Here is a 19454-nt window from a genome sequence, read left to right on the forward strand (position 1 = left end):
CAACCTGAAAAGAAGAAAGTAAATCTGCCTGTTGGTAATTTTGCTCATGCAGCGCTTGCGTGCTTCGACAACATCTCGCCTGACAGCCTTCCAAGGACGAGCTCCAGTGGTGCCACGCGCCTTCTTCACAAGGTAATGACCGTTTCTCCACAGTTCCAAGCTTTCATCGCGACTTGCCCTTTCAGCTCTGCCGTGCGAATAAGCACCCCGAATGAGGATCGCCCGGAACCACTTTAAGCAAACCGCTTCGCAGGGAAACCACACGTACAATCTCATTAGAAAACATCAATGCAGAGCACGCATGGTGCTGGGCGAACTGGGATGAACTTCAACATTTTGCTCCCGATGCAGGCTGGGTAGTGTTTTATCAGGGCTTCGCTCAGGAGGCGCACCCATGGCGTACACAACCGACAAGTGGTGGGATGAGAACACGGTGGCTGTAGTAACGGGAAGCAACAAGGGCATCGGCTTCGAAATCGCCAGGATCTTTGCAGAGGTCTGGGCGGGACTTGAGGCGTGTGCTATTGGAAAAACCCAAGGGGACCAAAAAGGAGCAGGGGGGTTCAGAACGAGGCCGTGGGGCTGGGTGGGGTCGTGGGTTGCGGCCTCCTGGACGATCGGCCATTCCGGATCGCCTGGAACACCGGACGAGGATCCGTGGCCCGTCGATCCCGTCTCTATACAAAAACGAAAATTGGGGACTGCCGTTCTTGCGACTCTTGCTGGTCTGCAGTTCCTATTGCAGCAGCAGCAGCTTCCGGTACCCAGCCCAGCACGTGCGTTCTGTGGTATTCCCCGGGTTGCCCCCCGCCATTTCATTCATTAGAGGTGTTGCACTAGGTGGCAGTAGGTGGCAGTAATTGAAACTCCCAATCGGATATGCGCTCTGTGTGTTACTGCTGCGCTGACCTCGCCACCTGCTACTGCCTTGTGGCCTTGCGCGGGGCGCTGTGGTGCCGCTAGGCCGCAACCCCCGGGGGAATTACTTTGTTTAAATCAAAACCCAGCTTAGCTCCCAGCTAAGTTGCCTGCTCAAATTTGCATCGGCATCGGAAGGCAGGCGTGTCTTGTTAGGTGTCGGTGCAGCAAGCATGCTTTGCACGCCTTGCTTAAGCCTAGCCTTAGCAGCCTTACACGAATGCGGAATTCGAGCTCGAACGCGTGGGACGCCAAAGCCCCGAAACCCACCCCGCCCGCCGTGCTCCCGCATCTCCCGCCTTTCTGCAACCCTGTCTACTTGCGCCCACCCCTGAACACTCGTTCGCGATTCGCCTTTCCCCACCCCTGAACCCAAACGAGCTGAACGCAGCAAGGCATCACCACCGTGGTTACGGCACGCGACGGTAAGCCCGGAGTACGAATGAGTAGGACTTCTGTACACGGGCAGTAGAGGATTGACTGCGTTGAGGAAAGCAGTTTATCAACTCTCTGTATCCAATCTGCAGCAGTAGCAGCAGCCGTAGTAACAGCGGTAGCAATAGCAACAGCAGTAGCAGCAGCAGTAGCAGTAGCAACAGCTTAGCAACAGCGTTGGCATTAGCAACAGCCGTAGTAGCAGCGGCAGCAATAGCAACAGCGGCAGTAGCAGCAGCAGTAGCAGTGGAGAGCAGGCAGTCGCAGGGTTTGGGCAGCCTTGTTTCGGAGCGGTACCTAGATGGAGGCCTTGTCAGCAAGCCAGCGGGGTAGGGTTGACACCTTCCTTGCCATGTGGGTGAGCCCCTCCCGTCGGTCGATAACCCCGCATTAGCAGCCCCCAACTCGCTTCCTCCTTCTCCAGCTCCCCCCTCTGGTGTGGGATGGTCCGTGTGTTTCCCCTACCTCCCCTTTGCCCCGTGGCACCTGGTGCACGATGACATCTTGCACGTGTTGTACTCCTCACCTGCACGTGTACTCCTGCTTGTACGGATCTTCGTGTACGGCATGACATAACGCTCGTGTGGTTACGGTGGTGGTGGCCGCGGGCTGTGCGGAACTTCAGAGGAGCTTGGGCGGCAGGCCGTGGCCAAGATCAAGGAGATAGGTGGGTGGTAGTGGGTGATAGCATCCACCCAGCGCGAGAACAAAAAAGGCGAGGTAAGTAGGTAGGTAGGTAGGTAGGTAGGTAGGAGGATGTAGATTTAGATAACAGGGGGGGACTTATCCGAGTACTGGGTTGCGGTCAAGGTATTGTTGGGAAGCCGGGGGTCCCGAAGGGCGCCCGGGGCCAGACGGCGGGAGCTACCATGCAGCCTTCAGGGCTTTCCGAATCGTCGGTCCAGGTTGTGGTAAGGCACCGCACCGTCAGCGGACCGCGTGACAGAGACACCCCCCCCCTGGTTCGGTCCGTGCACCACCTAGCCTCGAATCTCGCTGATGTGCGGCGCACGTGCCGCACCATACCCCCACGCCGTGCCGTGTCCCTCTTACCTGCCTCGGCTCCTGTGTTTCTTTCTCCCCTTCCCCCCCCGCAGCCCCCTCTTCCCGAGTGCTGCTGCACCAGCTGGACATCTCCGACCCGGCCTCCGTTGACCGCTTTGTGGAGTGGCTTCGGAGCGATCTGGGTGGCCTAACCATCTTAGTCAATAATGCAGGTCCGCGGGAAGTCTCTACAGTGGGCTTTTTCTTTCCAAGATTTCTTCTCCGAAGTAGCCAACACCGTGCGTGTGCGCGCGTGTGTGTGTGTGTGTGTGTGTGTGTGTGTGTGTGTGTGTGTGTGTTTTATATTGCGTGTCTTATGGCGCGGACATGAAGTGTCGAGGATGGCGACCCGTGTGTATATCCGTGGAAGCATGTGTGTGTATAGACGGATTGTGCAGGACGGATTGGTCAACTGGCCCCGTAATGGGGATGTAACGGGATGTACAGATAGCTGCGATGTCGGGTGTAAAGGATAACTTCTTACTTAACTTCGCTCGAACCGCTCGACTGCGCCTCATCCACCCGCACCCCGCCTGGTGTCAGGTTTTGCTTACAAGGGCAACATCTTCGGTGCGGACGAGGCCCAGGTCACCCTGGTGGGTGGTGTGGGTGGGTGGGTGGGGGTGGCTGACGGTTATGATATTCCTAGTCCAGGGAGGGAAGGTGAGAAGGGCGAGCAGGCGCCGTTGGATTATGTTGGGCCAACGGCTGTCTGTCTGTCTGTCTGTCTGTCTGTCTGTCTGGTCAGGGCGTGGATCAGTCTTAGAAGTGCCTCTACAAATGTAAGAATGCACCCCTTCGTGACTCGACTGCCTGCGTCCAGCTGCCACACCGTCACACCAACTGCCGCCGGCAACTGAACTGCCTCCCAACTGCTCCCCACAACCAACCGCCGGGCACAAATGCTAATGCGGGCATCAATGAAGGGCATTAATTTCCTGGGCACTCGAGCCCTGACCGACAAGCTGGTTCCGCTGCTCAGAGGTCCGTCCCGCATCGTCAATGTGTCGTCCAGGCAAGTGCGAATTACAGGGGTTGTGGTGAGTTGTGTGTGGGAAACTGGAAATCGTCTAACCCACCACCACACATCCCGGCCTCCCTAGACTTCGATTTCAGTTCTTGCTTCCTCCGTGCTTCCGCTTCAGGGCCGGTCTGCGATCCATTGTCAAGTCCCCCCAGCTGCTGGGCCGCCTCACCTCCGCCAAGACGCCGTACGAGCTCCAAACACTGGGACAGGAGTTCGTGGACGCCATCCGGGCTGGAAACCACGCCGCGGCCGGCTGGCCCAACTCAATGTACGGTAGGTGCGCAGCATATGCTGTACGGTCTGCTCACCAACTTCTACTTGGTTTCCCGACTGCGAAACCCTTTCTCAGCTTCAGTCGTCAGGATAGATAGATAGTTTTATAGCAGATTTTGGAAACTGTTTGCAACAGTTGGTTTGTAACGGCTGCGCCTCGGCTCACAGTGTGAGCATGCTAGCCAGCCGGCCCGGGTTCTCTTGTCGCCTGTTTGATCTACCTCCCCTCCCTCCTCCCTCCCCCCCACCCCCCAACACGCGCCCATCCATCTGACCTGCAACCGGCCAGGCACGTCTAAGCTGATGTTGTCATTGTGGACGGCTCAGCTGGCGGATCAATTGCGGGACAAGGGAGTCATGGTGAACGCCATGTGCCCCGGGTAAGGGTCTCCGGAAGGGGGGGAGAGGATGGCGACTGGGGGAGCACAGACCTGGGAAAGAGAAAAGCCCTCAGAAACAGTTCAGAACAACTAACTATCTTCAGCTGGAAAAATTGCCATGTTTGCCTCACCTTGCGCCTGATCGGCCGTCCGGCCTCCCTGCCCGCCTGTCATACCTTTTTACCTCAGATGGTGCCGTACTGACATGTCTAGTCAGGTGGGTGCTCTCTGGAATTGGTGTCAGCTGGGGACCGCGGCTGGGCAGGGGTTTCACACAGTGGGGGGTGGGGACGTACTGGGTGATGAAGGCACATAATACTTGAGTGACGGGATAGCCCATATGCACACCGTAGCAGTCCCGTTGTAGGTTTCTTCGGCCCGTCGGCTGGCCTGTGGACCTTGCATGGCTTTCTTTGCCTAGGGCTCCCTTTAGTGAGGCCCCACCTGGTAATGTAATCACATTTGTGGTGATCGTAGAAACCAGCAACCGTCCCGTCGAGCATCGTCCATATCCCGCGTCCACCGCTTCATTTTTTTGTACCGTGATCTTATCATTTAGCCAAATGTTGTCACATCCCGCTGTGTTGCTCCTGTGGCCTCCTTCGCCTTTTTCCCCATCACCGATCCGGACATCCCCCTCATCGCCGCTGGCGGCGTTACGCCTTCCCCTTCCCAATGCGGGTTTCTTCTATCCTTTCCTACTCCTCTTCCACGTCATGAAAACACACGCATACAAACGCTGTGCAAGTAGTCGGGTACCAAGAGTGCCGCCGACGGAGCCGATACCGCGGTGTGGTTAGCGCTGCGCAGCCCTCAGGACTTCAAGACAGGGGCCTTCTGGGGGGAGCGGAACATCATCTCCTGGTGAGGAGCCGGAACCGAGCGGCGTTACTCCGATACGACCTGTCCTGCTAAGCTTTTTTGGTGCATCTTCGTCGGCTACGCGGATTTAAACCTGAATATGTTGGCGAGAGAGCGATCCGCAGGCCGCCTGATCTATTGCAAGAGTTTGCAGCAACACCAGCTGATACTGTCGTATCGGACGATTCTACTGATTGTACGGTCGGAGGACGGAAGTTACGGTATACTCGCGGAATTCGTCGTAAAGAGAGAACTGGAAGCTTGTGACTGCGCGTCTCAATACGATCGTTGTTGCAGCTGCTCCATATTGTTGACACTGCTGGCATAACGACACCAAGTTTTGGAATGCTGTTTGAGCATTTCTCGTGCTGGGTTCTCTGGTATTACACGCCGCCCATTTGGCTGTCCTGGCTATGGTTTAATTCGTTTAGGGTCTTAGTGGCTCTATGCATTAATTGGCACAAGATGCACAAGGCGCTTGGCCAAATAGCCCAGCGATATATCTGGATTGTTTACTACTTGATGGCGTGGATGGTTAGTGGATTGCCGGGTGGACACGTGATCACGTATTACAAAGAAATTGTAAATTAGCCAAAGCTAAATTAGTGTATGTCCAACCAGTAGGCAATTATCCTTTCGACGCGCACAGATTTTCACAAAAGCCTGGCAACCCGGTGTCCTGTATTCGCCTACACCCGAGCCCAAGATCACACAAAGCTCTCCGTACTTCTCCACACGCCGTTTGGTCGTACAAAATATGTCTCGATGTTGGACGAGGACGCTCTTAGCTGGCTAACGCTACCAATAAACATTCACTCCATACTCCTTACCCTGTTGTCACACACACGCTCCTCTCCTCCATATCACGAAGTCATTCGACCTCCAGACCAGAAGGCTACCTGCATCCCCCCTTACCGCACTGATAAACTTTTGTAAAAGAATACGCGTGTAAATTAATAAACACCAGGCAGCCGATGTGCAAGGGGCCGCGGTCCTCTCAGCCGCTGCCGTCACACCTTCACTCCACTAGACCCTCCGCTGCATATCATTACTACAAGTGATTCCAACCAAAGGCAATGGATGTGCAAGAAGAAATTAAAGCGAATTTTGGCAATAGCTATTAAGCTTAGGGTTTGACACAGCATCATGCGCACTAATAATGCGGCAAGAGCGCGAAGCACGAAATGCACGGATGTGTCACCTGCATACATCAAGAAGAGTTGGCGCACCAAGCAGAAACCACCTCCTCACGAGTGCACAATCACCCCTAACCACCTGCTCCAAGGCGGCCATTGCCCCTGCCATTCTTTTCCATTCAGCTCGCTTCAGCACAAGCCGGTGTCCTTGGGCAGGCAGGCACACAACTCCCGCAGAGGAGGAGGGAAGCCAACTGCCCGACGGAGCAGTAAAAATGTAAATGGGTTGAGCCATTTCCTTACGACAAGGGCTTTGGAGTTCAGGAATGCAAGGGGCCCGGCACGGGGTCGTAACCTGGATCTGGCCCACATACAGATGCACGTTCACGAGCCTAGTTTATGCCAGCAGACTGGAGTTGTTGTTATGACGGTGGCTGTCCTTGAGGTCCTTGGCCAGTTTATCCCGCGCCGCCTCTACCACGCGCACCTAAGCAAAAACAACAAATACGACGCACATTACGAGAACGTCAGAGGGCCTGCGAATCTTCTCATGTGTCATCAGATACTTGTGGGCAGTGTAGGGTTGGCTTTCACACCACATTTAGGAAGTGGGTTTGCGGGTTTGAGCGATGTACATGCCCGCGACGTACCTGCTGCATAGTCATGAATTTGCCGGCCGGCACCACCAGGACAGGCTCCCCATCGGCCTCCTCCAGCGACCAACCCAGCGCTGTGAGCGCTTCCACGGCTCCTTGTGTATCACTAAGGACGGCCTTGACTTTAGGGTTTGCTAGGCGGACCTTGCGGAATTTATCCTCCTTGGGCTGGACAGCACAATTATATACAAGCTTATGGATCATCTCAACAGCCTCCATGGATTTCACGGCCTGCAAGCCCAACGGCCAACGCCATGCAGGTCCAAGTAATGGATTTGCGCAAGACATGCAAGCCAAGCTATTATTGTGCTCTGGTTCAAGGCATGAACGTCAAGTCCCAGAGACCCAGCAAGGAACACCAAAACTCCATCGTTCCACACACCACTCAACAAACCTGCACAGCTGCCTCAACCTCGCTCGGCTTCGGTGGCGGAAGCTTGGCCGAGACATAGCCACCGTAGCCCATTTTTTAGAATTAGGGAGTTTCACGAATCGGTCCTACTTCTGCAACGCTTCGCCCAGAAATATAGGCGAATAGGCCTTCAGAAGGACCTATATATATATTCTGGGCTTAGAATGACAGCAGGCTCTGAGAACTTGAGGACACGTCGCAGAGCGCTCACCAAGGATGGAATTAGGCCGCGGCCGGCAGGAACCTATGTGTAATTTCAGAAATCTATTATGCATAGATTTCTGCTGGCCTAGATTAAAGGACAACCTCCGCGTTTTATTGCATGGTGCATGTTGCACGACTCTTGGATCCTGCATGCATCCGTTTGAAGGGCAACATGACTACGATCACCGTCATGCTGAGTGCATGTTCATTCTGTTTACTCTATGCGGGAGAAAAACGAGGAAACGGTGTATCGAGTACCCCGCTAACTCGTTTCTCCCAAAATATCGTTGCCCAATTTTGCAACATTTGTGGGTGATGTTTGTTCGCTAATACATTACAGGCTAATATAGGTATAGATTACAGGCTAATAGATTATAGATTATTGCTTGGTGGTTATATTCAGTGTTATCTATTCAGAAGAATAGAATTCCACATGTCTCTCATTGTTCATGGATCGTTCATATCATGTTGAACGCAGCCCATCCCATTAACAATGAGCACATAAGTTATGTTGGGCCAGATCAGTAGTACGGTGGGGAACCACGTGCGAAACCCTGGTGACGATTTTTTTTATAAATTGTAAACATTGTGGGGTTACAATTTTTCCCTTACATGGTGATTGAAGTTGATCCTTTTTCCCCACCTTGCTGCGGGAAGCTTGTACACTAAAATCGCTTTTCATGTAACCGGGTGCGCCTTACATAGCTTGGGCCAGCCAATCTGAAATAACTTTCGATAGGCATGAGCCTATATATGACCACAAAATATTATATTCAAATGCTCTAGAAACGCCTGTAAAAGTCGCTGTGCACGGTGTCGCCGCAGTTCAGTAGCTTCTTGCTGCACCACAACCAGAAATCAGCTGCTTCCCACGGCGTGTTAAGCAATACTCTACCACTATTCATTATAAAATGATGCTCTATCAAAACGTTAGTTATATTACCAGCCGCCCTTGGCTGCAGCGATTCTGGCAGTGCAGGGGTATCTGTTTTCCCACCTCCGGACGCCACTTCGAAAGGTCCAACAGTGGGCGGTGTTGCGAAGCACAGGGGCCACTTCTTTTGCTGTGCTCAAACATCCCTTTACCTCGAGGCAGTGCGCTCCTGAACGACCTGACTAACTAGACGAGGACGAGGAGGCGGCCGAGGGGCACCTCCCGACCTATCCGTCTACCTTATATTCCGATAACAGCCCTCTGTACATGCGTGCCGCCATCGCCCCAACCCCAACCCACCCAAAACACGCAATCGCCACAACCTCTCCATCCTGCCCGCTTACCCTCACTCCCTTCATGATTAGCCCTCCAGGCGCCCTGCACCTCAAGCACAGGACCGCACCGCAAGAGGGACACCATAGCAACCCGCGGGCTGTGCCATAAAGCATAAAGCACGCTGTGCATCACGCCACCAGGAGCATCAGCCCGTACACTGCTGCCCTCCTACCTCTCCCCTGAAGTCCTTTCAAAACTCAAGTCTCTCTCTCTCTCTCACACACGCATACACACACACGTCCTCTCTGCCCTACCTATGGAACACGCGCCGTCCTAATAACGAACCGCTCTACGCGCGCCCTCATCCTGAGGTACAAACCGTCGTCAGGTCCTAGGCCCCCCCCCCTCACGAGTACAACACCGTCACATAACAACAAACACGCGCCCCACGCCATCCCGCCATCCCACGTCACTCCTCTACCCGCCAACCCCGACATGCGCCGTCTCCTGCACATCAGTGAGGCGGGGAGGTGGCCATGAGAGTCAGCCCACCACCGCGCGGCCCACCACCCTTTCCGCTGCGCATGCCCTGCAGCCCGCCGAACCCAATCTCGCGAAACGCATCAATCTCCTCGTCTGCATCCAGGTCCAGATCATTGCCGCCGGCGCTGCCCGCATCCGAACCCTGGATGGATGGATACAGGCGACCGGGGGCCCGAGCAGCCAAGGGAAATGATTGACACCATGCGGCGCCATTCCAAGGTAAAACCCACTAATTTCATTTTTCAACAGCAGGCGGCCCCAGTCAGCGCAACGAAAATCGACCCCAAAAGGCAGCTGCTTGCGTAAAATCTCAAGCAAACCCCAACCCCCCATCCGCACTCCTGCAACCCAACAAGCCCCCGGCGCGACGCATCACAACCCCCGGCCCCTCCACTCACCGACAGCCGGTCACGCACCACGTCCATGGCATCCACTTCCTGGTATAGCCCCGCTAGGTCGCCGTTGTTGAAGTCCAAGTCGGGTTCTGCGGGGGAGCCGGGTGGCTGCAGTAGCGCCGCATCACCCCGCCGCAGCTGGTGATAATCTTGGTGATGTTGACCAAAGGAATTGCACCCCGCGCCGCCGTCGTCCAACGCAAATGCCGCATAGTCGCCCGCATCGTACCCGTAACCTCCGTACGCCTGCGGCTCGTCGTACAAGTTACTAGGCCGGCCCGCCAAAGTGGTGCCCTCGCCGCCACCGCCGTACGTGTTGCCGACGTGCATGGGCGTAGGACTTGGGGGCCCCACCATCGGGGCGCCATCGACTCCACCATACAAGTCCGAGCTACCGACGCGGGCGCCATCACCGCCATCACCGCGGCTGTCACGCAACACGGGAGCTCCCAGGCTGAACGGCGCCGTGCTGCGTCCCTCTACCTCCACCTCCACCACCTCGGCGTCGCCGCCGTCCCCACCGCCGCTAACGCCGCAGGCCGCCTGCGCAGCCGCTGCGCCGGTGCCCAGCCCCCCGCCACGGCGCGCGGAGGCTGCCACGGCGGCTCTGCTGCTGCCCTGGTCCTGGTCCTGGTCCTGGTCGTGTTGGGGCTGCCGGTCACTTCCCGATCCGGGACTGCCGCCCTCGCCCTCACCCTCGCCCTCGCCCTCACCAGGGGCCGCTGCTGCTGCTCCTGCTGCGGGACCAGCATCGGACTGGAGGAGGAGGGGCGGTGCAGGCAGTGGTACGAGCGACAAGCAGCGCAGCATCAGCAGTAGCAGTAAGAGGTAAGGCGCGGTGAAGCGGGGGCAGTGAACGTTGTGATGATGGTCTTCCGCACCGGCAGCTCGGACGACCACACCATTTTCCCAGCTGGCTCAGGGTACATCTGTCCCACACCCCACACAGGGCTATACTAGGCCGCTCTCCCCTCGAGGGCTCATCAACCCCAAACCCCCAAATCCAGCCCCACCCCTATATAACCCTAGACACCCTCCACCTGTACAATTCTGTCCAACCCCGCTCCCAGCCCCAGCTCTCCCATCACGCAGCTCTCCACCCCCCACATGAACCCCCGACACGCACCGCCGCCGCCGCGGCCGCTGCTTGTTGCTGCAGCTCTGTGCGCTGCTGTCTGAGCTGCTCGAGGAGGTCCCCCAGCTCGCGGGGGTCAGCGGAGGCCTCTGCCCGGCGGCGGTAGAACAGCACATAGGCCGCCGGGGAGCGCACCCCCTCGGGGTCCACGGAGGACACCCGGCTGTCATCAAAGCAGTACCACCTGCATGGCGGGTGGCGGGTGGTGTTAGGGTTTTTGATGATCTGATGACCCGCGGGCGGGCACTGGGGAGGGTGCCAACGTACACGCGTAACAACGACTTCGTTAAGTCCTTGGCAAGCTGACGTGACGTATTCAGATGCGTTTGTGGGAAAACGGGGCAGTGTAGGAGTGTAGAGTGAGTGCGTGAGTGCGTGAGTGCGCTTGCTGATGGTGCGTTTGTTGACGGAAGCCCCGACACCAGGACACCGAAGACCGCGTATGTGCGTATGTGCATACGTATGTACGTACGTACCTGTCCCCCGAATGCGTCGCTGCCTCCTGTGTCTGCGCGTCTTGCGGCGGTGAGGGCAGTTTGGCGTATGCGGTGTAGTGTCCGCCGCCCATGGAGCCGTAGTGGTTGGACACCGCAAAGAGGTCATAGACGGGGGGTACGCTCTGGGGCCGCAGCACATAAGGCCCCAGATCCAAGCCGTGCAGCGGGAAGTCCACGGGCGTGTCCAGCTTGTTCCGAGAGTAACTACGGTTGCGGACCAGAAAGTAAATAACAATAATAGAAAAAATTATAACAATAACAACAATACGCTGAGCGACAATAGTACAATATGGAAACGGAGTTAGGGGCAGTTAGGAAGAGTGATTGGGGATGTTGTGGGGGGTTGGAGGGGGGTTGGAGGGGTTTCCCGGCTGTGTGGTTTTCGAGGGGTGGTGAATCACCCCTAGGTGGTACTGGGCCAATAGGATGCGGGAGAGGACGGGGTGTGTGTGTGTGTGTGGATGAGGCACAAACGCCACCGGACAGACATACGGATATACAGCTTAGGCAGGCGGGTTATACTCCATTTCCCCCGTAACTGCACCTCTCTCGCCCTCTCTCCCCCAGGCCCCCCCCCCACACACACCAACCTGACCCCCTCCGCTGTAGGGCAGCACCCAACCCTTCCACCTGCCCAACTACTCACCACTCCCCAGATTCAACCTTTTGCCGATGCACCCTTTCCCCCCCCCTCCCCTCCCCTCACCCTACCACACCCCGGTCAGCCCGTCATACCGTGTGTAGCTGAACCTCTTCAGGTGCACCACCAGCACCTCCGGCAGGCTCCAGAGGTCCAACTTCTTGTCGGCGCACACGTGGGACTTGCAGCGGGGACAGTACCTGTACAGGGAGGAAGCGGCAGCAGCACCACCACGACCACCATCGCAACCAGCAGCATCAGCAGCAGCAGACGTGACAAGACGGAGACGGAGAGGTATTTGAGCGGTTTCGAAGCAGACAGGAAAGCCGGAATAGCCGAAGGAACAGCCGAAGGAGGAGGAGGAGGAGGTGGAGGAGGAGATGCAGATCATTTGCGATGAACACCCTCCCTCCTCCGCAAAACTTCCCAAACTCCCAACTCCCACCAAGCCAGAGTGCCAGATAGGCACGTAGACAGATAAACAGACAGATAGACAGACAGACGGACAAACGCCCACCATGCATCGCTCTCCGCCAGTCTTTCCGGCTGTAGGAAAGTGGTCATGCACGCGTCCAGGCTGACCGGCTGCGGCCCCGCTGCCGCCCTCCGGCGCTGATCCCGCAGAGAGGGGTGCTCAGAGGGACTGTCCAGCAGCTCGGGGTCGTACAAGACCCTCCCCCCGGAACGTGCGGCCTCCGGGGTTGCGCAGGTGCCGGTGGCGGTTGTGGTGGCGGTTGGCGGGTCGTTGAAGAACAGAAGGAACTCCCTGGGCGCGGTTCACGTGAGCAGGAAGAAGAATAGCAGTGGTAGTTTGTGGTAATAGTAATGGGTGGCGGTATTCAGTTACGGGGATTACCGTACGATGCCGTACTCTACGGCCGTCTACCACAGCCCCACAAAGGCAGGCAACGTGTCAGCGGGCGAAAGGGGCCAAATATGGAGTAAAAAAAGCTCCCCGGGTGTTTGTGTGTGTGTGTGTGTGTCTCCGTACGCTTCCTCATGGCCTCACTTCGTATTCGGCCGCGGATGATGGCACTGACCTGTGGTGCTCAACGTTGATCTCCTTGTCATCGTACAGGTCCCACAGCGTCGGGTCGCCCTTGGGGTTACAGAGCTTTAATGAGAAGGGGCGGCCGGGGGCGGCCCCAGATGGCTCCGCAGCTGGAGGCTCCACAACGGCTGGAGGCTCCTTCCGCAGGTTGCCGCCGTAGCTCCCCTGCACAGCGGGGTAACAAAAACTACGTTAGCAAATAGTATTGATAACCCGCGGCACAGCACGGGGCGGATGACAGGGTGGATGGTCGTGTCTCCTTAAGAAGCGAATGGATAGTGGCCCCGCCGTTAGGTGTTAACGGCCATCAAGGTCATCGTTGCAAGACCTCCTGGGGGAGCAGTTCGCGTGCGTGCGCGCGCGCGCGCGCGCGAGAGAGAGAGAGAGAGAGAGAGAGAGAGAGAGAGGAGCACAGAGACCGCAGGCCGGGGTCCTCCCCCGCCGCCGCCGCCTCCTCCTCCTGCGCCCTCTCGCCACACTCTGTGTGTAGCATGGCCAAAGGAATCTCACTCACCCCGCCCACCCCCGACTCCATCATCACCCTACCATCCAACCTTCCTCCCCAGAACCCGTACATCATCACTTCACCAGCTCACCACCATGTCCCCACACTAGTCCGCATGGACATATCCGCACCAGGGCATCGCCTTACCACGTCCCACATGTTAAACGGTTCGACATCTCGGGGGCCCAGGCACCCAGTGGTCGCCGCATCCGCGCTTGGCGGCGGCCCCGCCAGGATGACCGGTGGCAGCGCCAGCGGCGCCGCCGCCACGTCATCCTCCATGCCCACCCAGGCCACCGGCTGCGGTGTGCCTGGCATTGATGAGTCACCGTACGCGGCGCCGCCGCCGGCCAGGCCGCTGGCGGAGCGCACTGGTACGGCATTCGCCGCCGACGCCAGCGGGAACACAAACTCCATCCCCTCCATAAATTCGGCGCCGTCGGCAGCGGCGGACTTGCCGCCGCTGCCGCTGCTGCAACGCCGAAGGGGCGCCTCGAGGCCACCGCCGCTGCTGCCACTTCCCCCGGCGGTGGCGGCGGCAGCAGCGCCGCGGTCGCCATCCCACACCGGGGTGCCCGGGCGTAACGCCTCATCACTACTGGGATCGTCAGCACCGGTCACGGCGACGGGCCTGCCATCCTCCTCCATCGGCACCGCCGCCGCCACCGCCTGTAGCTCACCTGCGCCGCTACTCCGCCCTGCGACGGCTACGGCATCTGTTTCAGCGGCGACCAGCGGCGGCGGTGGCGGAACCGCAATCATCGCGCTCGCCGCCTCCGCCGACGGTCCTGACGCGGCCTGCACCTCCGCGGCGCGGCTTGCGCCATTCCCCGCCGCCGGAAACGCTGACGCGTCCGGGGACAGGCTCTGTATGGGTCTCAGGACCTCCACGAGGGCCGACGACAGCGGGCAGTCCCCCGATATGACCCACTCCTGTTTATCCGTTTTATTGGTCCGTGTCACTTTCATCACCTGATCCGGATCGTAGGGGGGCTGGGCCTCGGGCATATACAGCACCTGCATTCGGGATAATTCATCATCTTGCAATGTGGCACTATAGTGGGGTGATGCGCTACGTTCGCTCCGATACTGGACACTGCTAGCAGCATCGAGCAGTCCCAGATGAAAAAATTGCCTCGCAGCGTATCTGGGTTGTTTTTTGTGTGTGCGGAGCTCCGCCTTGCCTTTTTGCTCCGTCTTGCCCAGGTACACACATACATACACACATGCATAGACCTTGCGACTCAGTTCATTGAATCACGTACACCCAGACACGCACACTCATACACACGTAGCAACATGCACACCTACAACACCTGCAAAACACACACACACGTACACACACACACACTTCCTCACCAGCGGCGCCCCGCACCAGGCTTCCCGCATCCACAGTCGAGAGCCGTTGTCGTGTCGCTTGAAGTGCACAACGACGGGGGCCATGCCCTCCGCACGAGGACCCCGACCCGCATCAGAGTAGTAGTACACCACCAGACCCGCATCTGTTCGGTGTTGTACGGCGGGTGGTTGTTGCGGAGCATTGACACGAATTTGGGAATTGGGTGCATGGAATGGATGGGGGTTATGAGTCATAGAAATCGACGAGGTTAGCAAGGTTGATGACGAGGTTGAGGAAGTTGAGGAGCAACCGACACCGCTCCTCGTCCGCCTCCACACAGCGTCACACCTCCACACAGCACGCCGGAACACCGTGTCTGCACACACCAGCTGCCGCAGCCAGTCCTTCTCACCCTCCCCCCGTTACACCCCAGCCAGGCGCCTTACGTCATATGCCACGTAATGCCTTGCTATTACATGAAAGCATACATGGACCACAAGTACATGCGCTCTGAACACATCACATCACACCAGATGGGCGCTCCCCAACGCCGCACCCCGCGCGACATCACAACACATCACTTCACCAGCTGCTCACAGAGCTTTCTCCCCCCCCATCTACCACCCTAGCAAACAGCACCTCCCGGCCTGGGCCCCTCCAAGCCCCCAAGCCCCGCCCATCAGCAACACGCGCTGCTCACCCGCGGAGTTCGTCGTGCTGCGCAGGCTGTACGTGGAGACGCCACCCGCCCCCCCCGCATCCACTGCATCCGCCACTCGCACCCGGCAGTCGGTCAGCAACACCAGCTCGTCGTAGGTGGCGGTGGCGGAGGTGCCGCGGAGTGTCCGGGCGGCCAGCAAGTGCGAGTCAGGGGAGGTCACGACCTCGGCTTCGGTGGGAGAGGGAGGGGGACGAGGGCGGACGAGCGCGGACGAGGAGGGACGAGGAGGGAGCGGAGCTTAGAAAGAAATTCCCCAAAGAAGAAGTTGGACATCGGTGGACCTTGTTCGGGCTCCCCGGGATCGAACACCTCCAGTGGTGTGCCACTGACCCACCAACTTCACCTTACACCACCACCCCTCCACACACACACACAAGCACATACACGCAGCTTGCGGCTGTGTGATTCGTCCTCAGCATTTGTTTCTTTGCTTCTTTTGCACCACATGATTCATCCCACCTCAAAGACGTCACCTGGGAGCTTTAGGGGGGATGACGATGACTTTGGGGGTCCCCAAACCCTAATCCTCAAATTCCCATCCACCACTGCCCACCACCATAACCCACTCTACCGGTTTCTCACCACACCAGTCTCCCCTCCTTCCCCCTCCGGCACCCCACCCGGCTGCCCTCCCCTCCCGCCTACCACCACCGGGCCCCTCCCTTACCCGGCAGTCCCGCAGTGCTAGCGGTAGCCCTCAGCAAGTCCCCCAACGTGGCACCACTGGCCAGCTCCAGAGCCATCCGGGAGGGCAGCTCCGAGCCGTCCGTGTGAACTAGAACCACCTCCACCACACGGCGCCGGCTCTCAGGCAGCGGCAGAGACAAGTACATGCTGTCGGTCGGATGGTGGGGGTCATGGCGGGGGTCATGGGGAGACGGAAAAGGGGGTGGGTGCTCCCATCAAAAAAGAAATATCCATTTTATAAAAAAGGAGATGCGGACCCGGCCGGGGGTTGAGGAAAGGGGCGGGTGAAGGGCAGCGAGGTGGGGTGAGGGAATCTCGACACAGGAGGATACAGCCGGGGGATGAGGAAGGAGGAGAGGGAAAGGGAGGGAGCGTAGCGCCTGACATTTGAACATCATTAAAGGATCTTGAAAGGGGCCGGAAAAAAAGAAGTTGACGGCGGCTCGGTGGTTACCCAGCCATACAAACAAGACCAAGCGAACCAATCCCACTATACGCGACAATCATGTGCGGGTAAGTGCTGCCAAGAGAGTAACAAACGGCGCTGAACCGATGCCGTGCGTGGCGATGCTTCCCTCCAGGCGCCAGTAGCCCCTAAACACGCGAGGAGAGGAGGGAGACCAAATCTCCAGCAGTCTTCAAATGAGGATGAGAAGGGGTGAGCCACGATGGAACCTCCAGACTTACAAGGGGTCGAATTTAACGGAGTTGAAGCCGCATTGAGGGCAGTCCACAGTGCTCTTGAACAGACCCTGCAATGCAACAAATAGGGGGCGAAAAAGAATAAAGAAGCTGTATGATTTAAAGGGGGGATTTGCCCAAGGCCAGATGGGAGCAAGGAGATGGACTTATACACAAAATGCATTAGTAAAAAGTAAGCACTGCCGCCGACGTGCAAGCTGGGTGCAGGGTCCAAGTATTTTTGCGGTGTTGGTGCTGAAAAAGAGGTACGTCGAGGCAGGGGGGCCCGGGCGGCTTCCTGGGGCACGAAGAGATACTTCAAGAGTACGGACGAGGAAAATGCAGCCCGCTACCCTTTGCTGGTTCGAGTCCGTCCTTCCCAGGCCATGACAGCATCCTGTCCTTCCCAACCCCACTCCAGCCCACGACAGCAAACTGTTCCCTCATCCTAATCAGTGGACCCAAACCAAAAGATACGCGCGCCAAACACACCGAGTAAATACAGATAACAGGCTAACCTCCCCTGTCCGCACACAGTCCCCTCCCCTTGACCACCATAAACTCCCCTGCTCCCCCTCGCGACTCGTCTCCATTACCTTTGCAGACACCGCCTCATCCCCCCTGACCTGACTTTTGCACCTTCCTCCTCACCTGGAAATGGTCCACAACCAGGGAGTCGTTCCTAGCCCGGTAGTTGGACCAGGCCTCCGCAGCCACCGCCTCGTCGGGGCGCCCGTGCAGGTCCTTCTCCTGCAGAACCCCGGCATGGTGGCAGTGGTGGTGGTTTCGGAGCGGAGGAACCGCCAACAACCGGACACGACCGGAAATGGCGGCGGGGGCCGGAAGGAAGCAGTGCACAAGAGGAGGAAGCGAAAGACACCGAACCCCCACAGCCTTCAAGACATCCTTCCGTATCGCCCGGAGGACCCACGCCACACCACACGCCAAGCCACGGACCGATCAAACGAACGGACGAATGAACCAGCAAACAGTGTGAGAAGCGAAACGGCTCTAGGCCGAGAACCAAGACGTACTGCCCTGCACTGCCCTGCAGGTACAGCAAACACTCTGCAGCCGTCTCACGGGCGACTTCCACCACCGCCACCAGGCCGTAGGGAAGTCAAACGACTCCAACCCCCAACTGACGGACCAGAGTCCGCCCGCTGGCCGCGCCGTATCCTGCGTTTCACCAGGCCTCCCTCCCTCGCTCTCTCCATTTCCCTTCCTCTTCCTCTCCTTTACCCTACCCCCTCTCTTCTAACGTACACACACACGACACCGTGTCCACTCCGCGGCCCTCCTGAACCTCCGACTCAGCATCAGCAATAGGTTGGGTCCGTCGCCCACCCTTCCCATATGCAATCTTTTGGTAAGTAATCTATTACTAATTTTGTCCAGAAATCCCTGATCCCTGCAAGCTGCGGCTCAATTGACTACTTAAAAACACAATCGTCAAGGAGACAACCCCACCGTCAGCTCACCTCAATGTACGGCTTGTTCTTGATGCGGTTGGTGTCCTCGTGCAGTCCGTCTAGCAGGAAGGCCAGAAACTCTTGAGAGTCGTGTTGTGCGTAGCCAGAGAACTGCGGCGCGAAGCGGCCAATCTTGGCCTTGAAGGAGCGAGGCGTCACCGCGGACAGCCCTCCCTGCATCACATCAGCATGACCAGCATCAAGAGCAGCAGCATTGTCAGCAGCAATCACCGGGAGCAGAAGGAACAACCAACAGGAAATGGTGGGGAGAAGCACCAGGCCGCACCGTGCATAGCCTAGGGAGTAGCAGCAACTGCTGCCCGGCGACAAGCAATGAACGCGATGAGATCGGCTAGACACAAACCAACCCACAAACCCACATTCATGCCGCATGCCGCTTCCAAATGCATCACACAATGCATCATCACTGCTAGAGACGTCATGCCTACACGCCCAAGGCGTGTAGGCTAAATATGCACGCGGGGTTCTCTTCACCAGCTCACTACCTCACTCACCCTCCACAGCTGCTCCATAAGGCCCCCAAATGCCTCCGCCAGCTCTCCCTTCATGCCCAGAGGGTTGCTGCGGTTCAGGTCCTGCGGCGAGTGGGGCCACGATAAAGGGGAAGAGGGTTGAAGTCCGTGAGGAGTCCAGCAAGTAAGAAGCTGTGGCCGGAGGGACAAAAGAACATACGGGAGCCTTGAGGAAAAGACACGGCGGTCAAATACCGGATGAGTGGAACCTTCCATACGCCGCATCGAAGGCCGCAACTGGGACATGGAGTTTTTGATCCACATGGCAAACAAATTGCACCGTACGCCTCACCGTATCGCACCGTACAACCGTACATCACCACGTACCTGCAGGTACCCTCCCCCCAGAAAAGCCCGCATGAGTGGCACCGCGTGTGCTAGGCACTGCAGACTGGAGCTCATAAAGCACGTGTTGCCCAGGTTGGTGAGACCGGCAAGACCGGGCGGCTGCCCGTCACGCTGCAGATGAAAGGTGGGTGGGGAGAGCGGGAATGGGCGGGTTCATGGGAGGGTGGGAGTGGGAGGGGTAATGGGAAGGGGTAATGGGAGGGGTAATGGGAGGGAAAGACGAACCACCAAGGAAAGAGAAGCAGAACTGACCAGTAGGCGGTTTTGAAGGAGCCGACCTCGGGATCAATGGGAGGGGAAGAAATGGACGTGTGTTAACAATTCCGCGGGAGGGGAGGTAGAACGGGAGGG

General features: G+C 57.8%; 3 protein-coding genes across 3 annotated transcripts; 1 reads left to right on the forward strand and 2 right to left on the reverse strand.

The window, feature by feature from the left end:
* Positions 1–351: 351 nt before the first annotated feature.
* VOLCADRAFT_121544 (uncharacterized protein) lies at positions 352–6300 on the forward strand. The gene is made up of 10 exons (XM_002956526.1): positions 352–496; positions 1310–1343; positions 1979–2020; positions 2451–2570; positions 2941–2993; positions 3604–3697; positions 3987–4077; positions 4267–4294; positions 4829–4941; positions 5810–6300. Exons 1-10 carry the CDS (start codon positions 395–397, stop codon positions 5859–5861), a joined length of 729 nt encoding a protein of 242 aa, XP_002956572.1. The 5' UTR covers positions 352–394; the 3' UTR covers positions 5862–6300.
* Positions 6271–7422, reverse strand: VOLCADRAFT_107314 (uncharacterized protein). Its single transcript, XM_002956563.1, has 3 exons — positions 7125–7422; positions 6725–6961; positions 6271–6561 (listed from the first exon to the last, which is right to left on the reverse strand). The coding sequence occupies exons 1-3, from the start codon at positions 7194–7196 to the stop codon at positions 6472–6474; spliced, it is 399 nt and encodes a 132-aa protein (XP_002956609.1). The 5' UTR covers positions 7197–7422; the 3' UTR covers positions 6271–6471.
* A 3156-nt stretch (positions 7423–10578) lies between these two features.
* VOLCADRAFT_67166 (uncharacterized protein) lies at positions 10579–19196 on the reverse strand (the record flags this gene model as incomplete). The annotated part of the gene is made up of 12 exons (XM_002956564.1): positions 10579–10813; positions 11106–11330; positions 11862–11966; positions 12278–12532; positions 14224–14558; positions 15426–15550; positions 16050–16216; positions 16757–16821; positions 17402–17500; positions 18232–18396; positions 18738–18818; positions 19083–19196. Coding segments are annotated over 12 exons (1971 nt in total), but the record flags the coding sequence as incomplete, so codon positions are not given.
* Between the last annotated feature and the right edge of the window lie 258 nt (positions 19197–19454).

The sequence above is a fragment of the Volvox carteri genome (genome assembly GCF_000143455.1).
Source record: "Volvox carteri f. nagariensis unplaced genomic scaffold VOLCAscaffold_62, whole genome shotgun sequence".
Taxonomy (NCBI): domain Eukaryota; kingdom Viridiplantae; phylum Chlorophyta; class Chlorophyceae; order Chlamydomonadales; family Volvocaceae; genus Volvox; species Volvox carteri.